The sequence below is a fragment of the Eptatretus burgeri genome, chromosome 4 (genome assembly GCF_056783735.1).
Source record: "Eptatretus burgeri isolate ZD-2024b chromosome 4, Ebu_testis_v1, whole genome shotgun sequence".
Lineage (NCBI taxonomy): Eukaryota > Metazoa > Chordata > Myxini > Myxiniformes > Myxinidae > Eptatretus > Eptatretus burgeri.
Genome location: NC_140964.1, coordinates 38,683,355 through 38,698,678, shown reverse-complemented (window position 1 = coordinate 38,698,678; position 15,324 = coordinate 38,683,355). Strand labels below are relative to the sequence as shown.

The following is a 15,324-nucleotide window of genomic DNA, read 5'->3' as shown; positions in this document are numbered from 1 at the left end:
AGAGTTATTCTTGTTTGCTGCCCCTAAACACAGGAAAACCAGTCAAACAGCTTTTTCTCAGACATATTCACACTGTCCAAGGCCCTAACCATTTTCGTACAAGCACAAACAGGCAGAATGTATGGTACAAACAGCCTTCTTCATGTACAAACAACCACCAGCATAATGTTCCGTGCAGGTCCATTTGTCATACCTCCTTTCAACCCTTCACTCCCTTTGCCTGACAATCGAAGCCAACACAGCTGCATATTTCCCTGAGCCATGCATTGCAGTAACCTGATGATACAGAGGGTAATTGTACCATGAAAAGTAAACATGCTGCAAGTAGAATGGGTTGCATTACATTAATAATGATTGACAAATGTACATAAAAGTCATACCCATGTAGTTTCAGTGACATGTAATTCTATGTTGTCAAGTTTCAAAAAAAAATGTTGACAAGTTCACTTTGGTAAATTCTTCCTTCCTACTCCAGGTGTTGCTTATTTATTTATTTTTGTTTAAACATCTTTCTTACAATGATACACAATACATCACTTTGCATATTCCAATTTTCCAGCACCTTTCTCTTCAATGATGCATTTCAGTACCAAGATTATCATTGAGTTATCCTTGCGGAAGGCCACAGAACAGCCATTTCGTGACAAATAACAAATTGAAGAACTATTTCAGCAGAAATATTTTCACTTTTGTGGAGCAAACATGAACATCACTCCAAAATTGACAAGTAGCAGAAATAGCGCCATCTTTAGTGGTAGCCGGTATTACAAATCATCTTCCTTGATGTGATGACATGTTGATGTTGTGATCAATAAAATTTCTTTCAAAAATGACAAAAATTATAAAGTGCATTTCCAAGACTGTGCAGCAGAACAAAGACCACCAAAGGTGAACTGAGAAGGGTATTCCACAACAGGAGTTCCCACTAGTTTTGAAAATGTACGAATTGTTTTTTTCCGTTGACACTTTTGCAATAATTCAAGTGAAGAGATCTGCCAGAGGGCAGTTTTGAAAACATTCAACCTGTACCAAGCAAATGTTTATACTTCTTGATGCAACATAAACCAAAACAGAAAGAAAGAATGATTTCGAGATCACAGCCATCACCCCAATCTGCTCCCCCCCCCTCATTCCCAAACGATTCCAATCTTGGTCGATCTATAAACTGTCATCCTGATGCATCACATGCAGGGCAAGGAATCATGTGCGCCATCCATCAGGTCAGGTCAGGTATTGGAGCATGCGTGTCACTGCGTCCACTTTCCGCCGGGACTCCAGGGGCGTCCATCTGGTCATCCCGCAGGCAGATGCCTGGCCCATCCCCATCTCCTTGAGATGCTGATCAACCTGCTGCAACCACGAGGCACATGGCCAGCCCATTGGTCTCCTCCACTCATGAGTCTCCCTCACTGAGAGAATCTGGTGAGCAGGATTAGGAAAATGAGCCACATGTCCATAGAGCCGCAGCTGACTATGCAGGAAACGCACACGAACGCACATGGACTATGCAGGAAGCAAATCTCATTTGAGTCTCTCTCAGCAACCGCTTGTTGGACACAAAGTGTGACCAACAACAGCCAAGGAATCTCTGAAGAGACCTAGTACCAAAGGAATTAAGCCTCCATCTCAGATCCTGAGTCAGAATCCAAGTCTCACCTCCGAAGAGCAAGACTGGAAGCACCAAGGACCTGAAGACTTGGACTTTCGTACTCCTGCACAGATACCGACAACGCCACACCCCATGATCCAGTGAATCCATGACTCCCCAGGCCCGACCCAGATGTCCATTTACCTCTGGCTCACAGTCAGCAGAAGCATGAATATCATTGCCAAGGGAAGGGAATCTCTCCGAGACCTCAACATCCTCATCACTAACAGGTACAGACAAGATAGCAGCATCCAAGATGTCATTGAAAGCCTGGATCCTAGTTTTGATCAAGGAGGCCCGTAATCCCAGTGGCTCCAACTCCTCATTCAGCACCTTAAGTGCCCACAAAAGGATATCTAGAGTCAACGCAAAGATGACTGCATCATCTGCGAAATCAAGGTCAGAGATCTTAGCATTCCCAAACGATGCACTGCAGCTTCACATCTCCAACATCCTCCCCAGCATCCAGTCCATTCAAGTGCTGAAAAGTGTAGAAGCCAGTACACACCCCTGACAAACTCCAGTAACAACTGGAAATAAGTCGGAGATGGTATCACCACATCTCACAGCACTCTCAATACCAGAATATAGTTCAGACATCACATTGATCAGTTTTGGTGGCACCCCAGGAAGACCAAGAATCCTCAAGAGGGCATCCCAATTAACTGAATAAAATGCTTCGCAGAGATCAACAAAGGCTACAAGCAGCCTCTGCCAAAACTCTCATCTGCATTCGGTGAGGACACGAAGGGCAAGGATACGGTCAATCGTTGACCTCTTTGGTGTAAAGCCTGACTGCTCTGGATGCTGTTGCTCAAGCAATTGGTGGCGAACCCGATCAAGAATTGTCTGAGCAAAGACCTTGCCCAGCACTGAGAGCGGCGTCACCCTCGGTAGTTGTTGCAGTCCTGGCGATCACCCTTCCCTTTCCAGAGAGGGACAACAAGGCCCCTCTTCAAGTCAGTTAAGATGTTGCCTGTGTTCCAGGTGGAGCACTGAATTGCATGCAATGACACAAGTGCAGCATTTCCACCAGCCTTGAGAAGTTCAGCATTGATGCCACTGATCCCTGGAGCTTTGCCCCCATTTCAACCAGTTCACTGCAGCCTGTGTTTCCACAAACAAAGGTGGATCGCAGTTGATTGGAGGGTCAGCAATAGAAATAGTAACACCCCTGACATCCAATTTGTTAGGTGATTGATCAGCCTGGTAGAAACGCTCAAAGCAACCGGCCTAGCAGGCCTTAACTTCGGATTCTTCTGTCAAGAGCCCTCCACCCTCTGCTCTAACTGCAATATACCGAGGGATGGGCTTGGAGGAACACAATGCGAGAATTCCCCTGTGAGCAGAACAAGAATCACTTGACCACAGGTGATGCTCTACCCCCTCACAGATTCCTTGCACATAGGCCTCCTCGTCCACCCTCAGTACACGTCCACTTTTATGCCTCAACTCCATGAACAGCTCAGCTCTACCATTAAGCCTGGCCCTGCAACTCTGGTCAATGGCATCCAGTGTCCCTTGAGAGACAAAATTCTTTTTCTCCTGATAGTGAGTTCCAAGACATCCAACAGCAACATCTAGGATAGTGGTCTTGAAGGCACTCCACAACTCTTCAGGATTTCTCAAAGCACCCAGACCCCCCAAATCCCCACTCAGCCTGTTCGCAAACAGCCTGAGAGCTACCCTCTCATCCTTGAGCTTGCCAACATCCAGCCAAGGCTGGGATGGTACCATTCTTCCGGATGTAAGCTGCAACTTCAGAGTTGCTACCAAAAACCTGTGGTCGGTGTTGAGGAACTGAGCACTCCGGTAGATCCTGTAGTTCTGGATCATCCTCCAGTGACTATCAATGAGCATGTGGGGAATGTCCTTTGCCACACCATCAGCATTGGAATACCAAGTCCAGTGATGAGCCTGTGGGCACTGAAACCATGAACCATCTACCCTTAATCCATGACATGCAAAGTCAAGGAACTTAGTGCTAATCTGGTTCACAGTTCCAGACCGAAGGGGACCAACACATGTCTCATAACCATCCCATCAGTTCCAGTCGATGCACTGAAATCCCCCAAGACTAGAGGAGTATCTCGCCTGGGGCACTGATCAACCACAGACTCGAGTGTGGCAACGAATGCATCCATCACGGTGAGATCACTCGCCTCAATCGGAGCAAATACAGAGACGAGAGAAATGACACCCAAGGAGTGACGAATCCTTTGTCTCATAAGATGCCCATTGACCAGTGTAACCTCAATTATCATTGGAGTCAGCTTTTTGGACAAAGCGACAGCAACTCCTTGGGCATGGTAACCATCATAACGACCAGACCAATAGTAGATGTAACCACCCACCATGATCTCGTCGCAATCCGGTCTCCGAACCTCAGAAAGTGCTGCAATACCTATGTGAAAACGCTTGAGCTCAGATGATAACAGAGACAGGTGATCATCCTTTCTCTGGAGAGGACATTCCAGGCACCCACCCGAAGGGACTGTCTCAGGTTAACCCAAGGAGACCACCGTCTGGTGGACGACACCTCAGCACCACTCCGACACACACTTCCACAATCTGACCCAGTTACTCCATGGTTTTCGTCCTATCATCAAAGAGTGAGGTTCCCGAAGGATTTGCCCCAATCCTATCTTCCAGTGAGCTGCCCTGCAGAGGGCAGCTACTACACAGGAGGTACTCCCACAAAGTGGGTTTTCAATTTTCTTCACGGTTTTCTTGTGATTTGCAGAGTGAAGGGTTTTACGGTGGCGGGAGTGCATATCCTGCCACCAACTTCCTAAAAAAAAGTAACCCAACTGCAGGAGGATGTCCGCAGACACAGTTGGGCACGAGATATGGATGGCCGTTGGCTCACAAAGAGCTCCTCCAGCCATTGACAGGTTTTGTTCTTCATCCGACTGTGTATCCATATCATACACCCTCCTCACCAGAAAACCTGGTGGGGGAGACGGTTTAGTCGCTAACAACCTGGCCATGAAACAGGTTAGTACAGTTTTACATGATACCTGTAGCAAGTTACAGATCTGATCTGACCTGACCTGACAATTATCGGAATAATCTGGCCTGGCCTGCCATCCATCAGGCAATAATCTGGCCTGGCCTGCCATCCATCGGAAGGATGTTAAGCCGAAGGACTCATCTGCCAGCACTGGAGGAGGCATTGATGGATGTTACAGATCCCACAGTGTTTTTCCTGAAGAGGAGGTGACTTATCGATGGCACCATGAACAAATGCAAAACTCTTGCTCTGACTGACTGCTGCAAAGACAATGGCAAACCGCCCAGCATAACCCTTGCCAAAACCGCCTTGGCAGCACTGATGCTCTGTCAAGCATTTTGTCCCTTGATAATGATGATACAGTATATTGCCATGCTAAAGTCACAGAATATTTGCGCCAAGGATCATCCTCCACCCCTCCCCATGCCCCCCACTCTAACCCCATCACCTTCCCATATGTGACATACATTTCCCTGCCTTTACTCCTGTCATCTCACAACCTCATTTACCCTCTTTCCCCGCCCCTACCAGACTCCCCTACCCTTCTATCTCACCTGTAAGCACCCTTTACCTTCCTTTCCCTCCCCCACTTCCATTTATTCCTTTTGACAATCCAAATATTATTTTCCATCGAGACTCTCCCCTTAACCTCTGCAGTGCACAGGACAATAAGGATATGGTTTTCCTGAGTTTTTATTTATTTATTATATGAGTAAGCCTCTTTATTTTATTTTCTGGTGAACTTGTCTGTCAGTACTGGTCGTTGGTAGACGTTAAAATTTCCATTGAATTATTTTTTTTTGTGAAGAGTGGATGAGTTATCGTTCATCCATGTGACCTGGATGTTCAGTTATATATTATAGTTATACATTATAGTTCAGTTATAGTTATAGTGGATGAGATATAGTTATAGTTATAGTTATATAGGATGAGTGGATGATATAGTTATAGATGAGTATACCAATGCCCTGAGCAGATTAACATCAGGCCGAGCAAACCGGTTCATGAAAGAAATGTTCAACAGCCAACCCCACACGAAGTTGGAACTACTTAGGGCCATTAAAGTAGTAGTAGTAGTAGTAGTAGTAGTAGTAGTAGTAGTAGTAGTAGTAGTAGTAGTAGTAGTAGTAGTAGTAGTAGTATTAATCATAGTAGTCACAACAGCAACAGCACACAAATGACAAAGGAAATCACAAGTGGGGAAAACCAAATAGGTTCAATGAACACACAATGGAAACTAATCCTTTTATGGACTGGAGCCGGTATGCGTCGGCCCAAAATAAGGAGTCATTCTTCTGATAAAATAAATCTTGAGAGATATGTGAACAACCGTGGGAAGAAAGGTGAAGTGACATTTTGAGCACGAGGCCTTCTTTCGAGCCAGAGAGAGATTGATTGGCAGCAAAGTTAATCCAATTTGATTTTAAGGTGGCAGGGGAGCTCATAAATAGTATGCGCCCCTTCAAGCTGTCCTGTCCCTCGTTTAAGTCAAAGTAAAAATAAATATATAACTACTACAAGCTACCGGTCCAGAGCACTACTGTAAAAATGATGCCTTGTTGAGGAGGGGACGTTAAGTCGGCTGTTCCATCTGCAATCCTGTAGAGCTGAGTTTATGAAAGGATAGTTATGCAAACTATCCACTGCCCCTTCCCTTCCTCAACGATATAGCATTTATGTTGTTACGGTTGTGGGGGTAGATGGAGGAATTTCATCGCAAAGTTTGGATTGTATAGAGTTGCTTGGTCCATGGACGTGTAGGAGACATCTCGATGTAAATGAAGAAGGGAAACTGTGAGCTTAAGTGTTACTTGCCAATTTCCCCGACTATGTAATTGCCCACTGTGACTTTTTCCTAAGTTTTTGCATTTACAAGCCCGGAATAAAATTACGTTCTAATAACAACAACAATAATAACAATGCCGCAAGCCCAAGCAGGCGAGAAGCCCTGCCTTCCCGGCTTCGTCCCAGCAAGTCACGTCCCCGAGGCTTATGATTGGTCAATGTGATGTGAAGGGGGGGGGCATAATGGGAGAATGGAGAGGACAGTTGTCAAAGAGCAGAGAGTTGTGAGAGGACAGAGTTGGTGGAGGACACGATTGACTCAGAGGATCTCGTTTTTGCTCTCCTCTCGGCATGACGAAATGGCTGCACGAGTCTCGTGTTCGTGCTGGTGAATTTGCAGCATGCTGGGCAAGACGCTGGCCATTCCAGTTCGGCTGAGTCGCCAAGTTGTACAATGATGAGTAAGAGAGGAAGAGGAGTGCACCTCTCAGCGAACTCGTCGTTATCCTGTTGCGTGTTCATGCAGGAAGTTGGGCGATTGTGAGCAGACCTCGTGTCAGAGAGCAACATTCGATATAATATCCTCGTTCATGAGAAGAAGCTGCACGACGGTTGGTGATCCTTGGCGTTGAAGACCGCCTCACAAATTACCTCATGCACATGACCGCAGAGAGCGGCTTGGCACCATTTTGGGTGCAATTCCCCACAAAGGACGCTGCAGCTCGATCGCAAAGTTCATAAAAGACCATCTCTGGACAAAGCTAAGTGCCAGAACAAAGAGAGGATTTTCTTTTATTTCGTTTTCCCCCTTGTCTGTTTTAAGGTCCATGTGTCGAGGAATATTGACTTTCGTCTTTAATTTTCCTCTCGTTTTATAAATACATTTTGAATTATTGCCATTGTAGATAATAGATTTATTTTCGTCCATGTTTCGTCCATGAAATCACCATGTTTATTTTAAGTTGATTGTGTTGTCTATTTGTCATGGGTTTGAGATCAACCCCTTGCGCTGTGCTTCCGTCGTGTCCGTGCATTTGCCGCCCATGCCCCTCCCGCGAGCGTCATAATCTCCGACGATAACGTGTTCACCTCCAAGGAAAACCGCTCGGTGCTCCGGCCTGGTCAGTGTTAACCGCGCGTCCACGGCAATTTGGTCAGGGGGATTAACCTAACCAGCCACGGCCGCGACAATATCTTTCGTTGATGGCAATTGCATCTTCACACAGGAAAACAAATGGTGGTTCAAAAAACGTTCGCTCAACTCACCCACACACTGATATGCATCCTTGGAGCCAAGGCTACGGTCACAGTAGCTGCAGTTCGTCTGGCTGGAGAATGTCGCTGAAGTAAAGTGATGCCCTCCAATGACATCATCCTTGAACTCCTTGTTTTTGGGCTGCCGAATGAAAGGGTTTCAAATCATGTTACAGCGTTAGTGACTGCAAAGCAACATAACCTGTGCATTTGTTGGGCAAACAAAAGTTTTGGCTGCTGTACAACAACCTCATGCAGTTGATAAGAAGAAGACGGTAAAACCCATATGATACATTCACTTGAACCTGCAGTCACACGCATTGGGCAGCACTTTGATCATGTGATCACCCAGTTAAGATAGATAACGATCAGTTGTGAGTAACCACAATATCATTGCAAGTCTCCTAGTTACCCTCGCTGAAAGACGGAATTGCATTTGGGTATATTTGTTTGTTTGTTTGTCTGTCTGTCTGTTTGTACACACAGAACTTTAATGTTTTTCCCCGCAACTGCTTGAGGGATTGAGACAAAATTTTCACCATCGGAGCGACTGCTCATGCAGAATGTTTTAACGATAACGATGACATCACAGGTCACGAGGTGTGGCAGCCATATTGGAAAAACTGAAAAACTTTGGACCTCTATCTCTGAAACCGCACCAAGGAAAAAATTGAAACTTGGCACATGGCAAGTACTCATCATGGGGAATGAGTGTGATTCTATTTTTATGATGTCATAGGTGCCTTCGTTATGACCTCATAATTGCATCTGCAGAACGCAACATCCGATCAGTATGAAAAATTATTGAGGGTCATCTAGGGTTAAAATGGTCCACAAAAAATAATTTGATGATATCATCGGTCATGTGATTTGGAAGCCATGTTGTTTTTTTTGTTGTTTTTTTAACCTTCAAAAATCTTCTTTCAAATGGCTGAACAGATCGAGGCGAAACTTTACAAGTATGACCGCTTATCCATGAGTAACAAAAAGTTGACAAATATGATGTCATCGGTCACATGGTTTGGCAGCCATATTGGATTTACTTTGAAACCCATTAAAAAAATCTTCTCCAGAACGGCTGGACAGATCGAGGAAAAACTTCACACAAATGTTCCCCAAGCCATGGGTATATAAATTTACTGGGGAATAATTGATAGGTCACATGGTTTGGCAGAAATATTGGATTGAAAAAAATATGAAATAATGTTTTCTCTGGAACGGCTTAATCAATCGACGTGAACACATCACGATTATGATTGAGTAGGAATACATGTTTTAAATTTCAACTTCATCAGAGTAGCAGCTGAAATGCGAATCCTATCCAGGTTCCTCCTGATGACTTCTTCTTTGCTTTTTGCTTGTTCGGGTTCCTTCTGATTACCACAATGCAGGACTGTAGCTATTTAGTCTTCCATTTGATTTGAATTGAATTTATTTTAATCCCATTCTGAATTCAATTGTGTCATAATAAACGTCATTGGTGAGGGTCAGGTGTCCGATCAAAGCAGTATTGCGTCAAAGCGGGATGCCTTGGTACCCGGTCATCACTGCCAGCAGTTATAAAGTGGCAGTTAGAATTGGTTCGCGGGCGCCAGCAGTGACCACTATTTCGTTGTGTCTGTGTGTCTGTCTGTCTGTCTGTGACTCTCTCCAGAGCATAGCTCTGTTACGTTTGATGCGATCTTGATGAAACTTGGACACAAGCTAGATATCATGGTCTCGTTGTGTCTTTTTGTATGAGGGGCTTCCCACGCCCCTTGTAGGTGGAGCAACGCCCACTTGAACTTTTTATTTATTTTTATTTTTTCTCGATTTTTTTTCTCGCAATTTTATTTCCTAGAAGCTGTGCGTAATGTCCATAAGTACAACATATAAAAAATCCGATTTGATTTGGTCAATTTTGACGGAAGACATAGGTTTTTACGGTAGGGCTTCCTCAAAAGCTTCGACGAACTCAATTGTTCCTATCGTGGCATTGTTCAATAATGCCCGAGAACCATCGTCGCTTCCCGGCTTGTTATGCCTATTATTAATTACTAAACACACCAGTAAACAACCACCACACAAAACAAGTGCCTGTGAGGGTTTGCAATCTCCGATTGCTTTTTTTCTTGTTATTATTATCATTAATGCAGTATTTTGTTTTGTCTTTCGAAGAGTTATATTCTCAGAAAATTTGGTTTTATCATCAGTCTGACCGAATATAAGAAATATCAAATCAATGCATTGTCAAAAAATGCCTGATTCGGAATTCAAGTTTGAGGCATTCAGGACTCATGGACCGAGACCTTGAGATTCAGACTTACTTTGCTTGTACTTGATCGCATCGGCACTATACAAGATCAAGGCATGTAAAAGGTCCATACCACACATCCATAGCAACCACATTCATGTGGTTATGTCAGCAGTGCAGTTTCATTATTTGATCTGGCATGGTGTGTTGCTGTCGTAGGCCTACTCGTATAAACACAAGAAGTGTGTGTGTGTGTGTGTGTGTGTGTGTGTGTGTGTGTGTGTGTGTGTGTGTGTGTGTGTGTGTGTGTGTGTGTGTGTGTGTGTGTGTGTGTGTGTGTGTGTGTGTGTGTGTGTGTGTATAATACAAAAAGTGGTGAAAAAAACAAATTTTGTAAGTGAGGAATTGCGATGATATTTCTTGGAGATCTTTCCTCCTAAATTTGTTGCTCTGAAGGGTTTATTTTTCAGGTGTCAATCCTCAATGCATCTTTGTTCCTCCATTGTGAAATTTGTGTTTTGAAGACCAAATAATTGTTGGGAAAACACACATCAAACTTCATGCACATATGTATGCTACAGTGAAATAACTTGTCAGATTGAAGTCGAGAAATACTGTTGATGAGATCAAAACTAGAAGATTTCAGAAACATTACCTGATATTTGTACTTAAGCACATAGTATCATAGCTATAGGGAAAGACAATGTGGGCCTTTGGTATTTCACCTTGTATCGATGATTATTATGAGTTCTGGTATTCAAAATTTAAAGGCTTTGTTAAGAAAAGTAATCTTCAGTTATCAGTAACAATACAAAGCAACAACCACAACCACAACAACAACAACAACAACAAAAATAATATAATATAAACCCTTGGTCATGCAGCCACCTGCGATTTGCGACAACATTTATCGAGCAGAATTGGTAACTCGGTCATGTACAGGTTTTACTGGAATGGAAGCAAAGAGCCTTCTATGAAGCACTTTCTCAAAGCAACGAGTCTTACCTTGCTTCTGCCCTTGTTACTTCCCATGCGGTTCCTGATAAAGCTGAAGGTTCTCCCGACACGCGAAGGTTTGTCCCATCCAGGACTAAGTAGCATCAGCGGGGTCAATCTTGCATTCTTTTCCTGCTCTGATTTCCTGATATCCTGCTCAGCTATATCTTCATGCCTGGAGATGATAATAAATCTCATAACATATTTCACAAGAGCAAGTCAGGTCTGCTTCGTCATTCAGACCTTTCTTTGTCTACAAAACTGCTTTATGACTGCCCTTTGAAATTTTATGTCATGATATAAACATGACCAACTCCGTTAACTAACCATGCATGGGAGCTAACATCAATAAAAAATGTAAGTTGCTATAAATTATGATCAAACCTATTGTGATGAATATAAAGGATGGGTTTTGCAATAAGGTATCACCAGTAAGGTTCCCTCATGACAATTTCATTAACCAATACTGTGGCTTCTCTTATCATTGCTTCCAAATGAAAGCTTGTGGACAATCCTTGTTCATGTCATGAAAAGAACCTTCAACAAACGATAAATAAGGCTTATTGGTTCACGAAAAAATATTTTCACGAAAAAAAAAAAGTGACCACTATATTCGTTATTGTTGTGTGTCTGTCTGTCTGTCTGTCTGTTGGGTAGTCGATCCAGTCGAAATTTTATTTTATTTTTTTAATTTTTTGAAATTCGTTCTACCCTTATTATCAGTTTTTCCGTCGATATGTTTGTCTGTCTGTTCGGTCCAGTGCTCCGTTAATACAATGGCGATTTCGATGAAACGTGGTTGGCAGGTTCATACCATGACCGAGTTGTGTGCAAATGAGAACCGTTGCTATGGACACCACCGTTGCCTAGCAACGGGACTTTGAAAATTTTTGAAAAATCATAAAAAAAGTATTTTTTCGAAAATTAAAAATCGGGCGACGAGCGACTGTGGGCAGTACATTCAGCCATATTGTCAAAAATTTCCAGCCGGATCCTATGAAAACTGTCGGAGAAGATAGACTTTGAATGAACCCTGGTCGAAAACAATAAAAAAACGAAGTTCGTTATCTCTCAGAGACTATGAGTCAGATATACATGAAACCGGTATGGTAGGTGAATGGTATGTCCTAGTTATGTGTGAGAAAGAACCGTCGCTATGGACCCCTCCGTTGCCTAGCAATGGCCGAAAAACCTCTAAATGTGGGGGTATTGTAACGAAAAAGCAATCTGCAGCATTAACCCTTGAAGCAAGAATCATGAATTTTCTTGTGCTTAATCCTCAGGTCATTCCCCCATCGAACGGGCCCATCGCGTCAGGTTCTATTGGGTAGGCGACTACCCATGTCCGCCTACCGGCTTGTCTGTCTGTCTGTTTGTCCCGAGCAGAGCTCTGTGGGTTTTGATCCGATCCTGATAAAATTTTGGTGGGAGGTTTATATCATGATCTAGTTGTGTTTTCCTGAGAATGGGCATGGTGCGCCCATTATGGGTGGAGCCACGCCCAACAAACATGTGTTTTTATGGGGTAGCCAATTTCAATTTGCATCTTCTCCTCGGGGTTTTGTCGAATCTGACATGGGTTTTGGTATTTGGTTAGCCCAATGTCACTTGCATAGCCCCACAGAGCTCAATTTTTCATTTCCGTCCCAAGGTCAAGGCCACAAGGTCACGAACTTAGAAAATTGCGAGTTATGTTTTTAGGGGGTAGCCAATTTCAATTTGCATCTTCTCCAAGGTGGTTTGTCGAATCTGGCAGGGTTTCGGTATTTGGTTAGACCTGGCACCTGCATAGCCCCACGGAGCTCGATTTTTCATTTTCGTCCCAAGGTCAAGGTCACAAACTTAGAAAATTTCAAATTTTGACATAAAGATCCATCTTCTCCGAGGGGTTTGTCGAATCTGGCAGGGTTTTGGTAATTAGTTAGGCCAATGGCACCTCCATAGCCCCACAGAGCTCGATTTTTCATTTTCGTCCCAAGGTCATGGTCATAAGGTCAAGAACCTACAAAATTTCGAATTTTGACATAAAAATCATACGACCGCCCAAACTTTGAGAGCTAGGACGACAATATTTTTAATTCATAATCTTGAGGTCATTTCCCACCTAAAGTCTTGAAACCATTTTGCTCTATCTCGAACACCTTGCCCGCGGCTCCCCCCTCAAGTTTGTTTTTACGCTGATTTCATCAAAGTATGGATAATCCGAGGAGTGTGAAATGCCATATAGCCTATATGACGTTATATTGTTCCTGGAATGTTCCAGAGGAAGTTTTGCACCAAAGGTCATAATCCTTGACCTTTGACCTTTAGGGTTCACAAAGATCAAATTTCAAAGTTGTGGGAATCGAACCGCGTTTTCGACCTTCTTCGACAAACTAACTCCAATAAGCTATAGCACGTATCCTGTTTCCTTATTTTAATGTCCACAACATTGTTTTGTGACCTTTAAAAGTAATGCAAAGGTTAAATTTTGAAAGTTGTTGAACGAAACCGGGTTTTCGACATTTTGCAGCTAATAACCTGTCACTCGTACCACATCATGTTAATCATTTTTATAACTTGGTCAAACATTATCACATTGTCTCATCCTTGACTTCTGAAACAATCTACATCGTCAAATACCGCTCGTGAACCATCGTCGTCTTCAGACTTGGATCATCTACATTGGATAAAACAAAATAAAAACATGAAATAACTATCAAAAATGCTTTGTACATGAAACAAGGGCAGCGAGTGTTACATTTACTTTGACGCTGTTTTCTATGGTCTATTCTCCAACATTGCTCCATATGCTCTCTCAGTCCTCCGACCCTCCCCATCAACTCCAGGATGCATACGTTCTTCCATTAATCCACTCCTCGTTAAGCTTCAAAAATCTGGGCTAACTGCAGACTTCAACTCATTTAATTGTTCCTCGATTGTCCCGTCTATGGAATCGCCTTCCTGACGCCCTTCTTTCCCACTCTTCCCACCAGGACCTCAAGCAGAAAGTGCACATGTCAACCCCCATCCTGATATATGATATTTATTACCCCAATTAACCCTTCCTAACCCAACCTTCCTACCTGCTGACTTCAGTGTCGTTTTTTTTTTATTTTATTTTATTTTTTTTTTTTTTTTCTCTCTCTCTCTCTCTCTCTCTCTCTCTCTCTCTCTCTCTCTCTCTCTCTCTCTCTCTCTCTCTCTCTCTCTCTCTCTCTCTCTCTCTCTCTCTCTCTCTCTCTCTCTCTCTCTCTCTCTCTCTCTCTCTCTCTCTCTCTCTCTCTCTCTGTCTCTGTCTCTGTCTCTGTCTCTGTCTCTGTCTCTGTCTCTGTCTCTGTCTCTGTCTCTGTCTCTGTCTCTGTCTCTGTCTCTGTCTCTGTCTCTGTCTCTGTCTCTGTCTCTGTCTCTGTCTCTGTCTCTGTCTCTGTCTCTGTCTCTGTCTCTGTCTCTGTCTCTGTCTCTGTCTCTGTCTCTGTCTCTGTCTCTGTCTCTGTCTCTGTCTCTGTCTCTGTCTCTGTCTCTGTCTCTGTCTCTGTCTCTGTCTCTGTCTCTGTCTCTGTCTCTGTCTCTGTCTCTGTCTCTGTCTCTGTCTCTGTCTCTGTCTCTGTCTCTGTCTCTGTCTCTGTCTCTGTCTCTGTCTCTGTCTCTGTCTCTGTCTCTGTCTCTGTCTCTGTCTCTGTCTCTGTCTCTGTCTCTGTCTCTGTCTCTGTCTCTGTCTCTGTCTCTGTCTCTGTCTCTGTCTCTGTCTCTCTGTCTCTCTCTCTCTCTCTTGTTTGTTTATCCCAATGGCTGTTGTGCCCAATTGTTCCCCCAGTACGCACCATTAGCCTTGCTCTTGCAACTTTTGATTTAACCTCGTTCTTTGATGAGCCTTGCGACTCTTGCAACATATACATTGTAAATTGATACACTTTATCTCACTCTTGTAATAAATGTACACAAACAGTAGTTTCCTCCATGTGAAGGGCTGTGTAAATTATACTCTTATGAAGGCATTGCATGTGAAACAAGGGCAACATACACTACATTTACTTCAACGCATTGCAAATTAGTACAATTTATCCCACTAAACTACGATGTGTATGGAGTGCTTCCCCTCCATGTGAGAAACTGTGTGTGTAATACTCTGATTATAGTGTTGTGACCTTGGGGGAAAAAAAATTCAGTGACCTGATTGCAGGAAGACGACAATCTGCATACATTTTTAAAGAACTTGCAGAGTGAAGATTGCATTCCAGGAACATAGTGGTGGATAACAAAAAAGCCCCTTTTAAGCTTAAACCAGGCATCAGCCCAGCTAGGGGCTTATATTTTGTATCCTGCCCATCCTTCTGTTGTTCTGCAGCCTCCACTAAAAAATGGCGATGCATTTTTTTTCATATTTGGCACATTTATGCAATAATATCTGGGCCA

At 43.5% G+C, this 15,324-nt stretch overlaps 1 protein-coding gene across 4 annotated transcripts in view; it reads right to left on the bottom strand.

Moving 5' to 3' along the window:
- Positions 1-15,324, bottom strand: part of LOC147027841 (rho guanine nucleotide exchange factor 18-like) — a 242,726-nt gene that overhangs the window by 84,160 nt on the left and 143,242 nt on the right. For all 4 annotated transcript variants that reach the window (XM_085877505.1, XM_085877507.1, XM_085877509.1 and 1 more), the window contains 2 exons: positions 10,939-11,104; positions 7,713-7,842 (listed from right to left, as the gene is read on the bottom strand). In XM_085877505.1, coding sequence (XP_085733631.1) covers positions 7,713-7,842; positions 10,939-11,104 — 296 coding nt within the window. The remainder of the gene's footprint in view (positions 1-7,712; positions 7,843-10,938; positions 11,105-15,324) is intronic.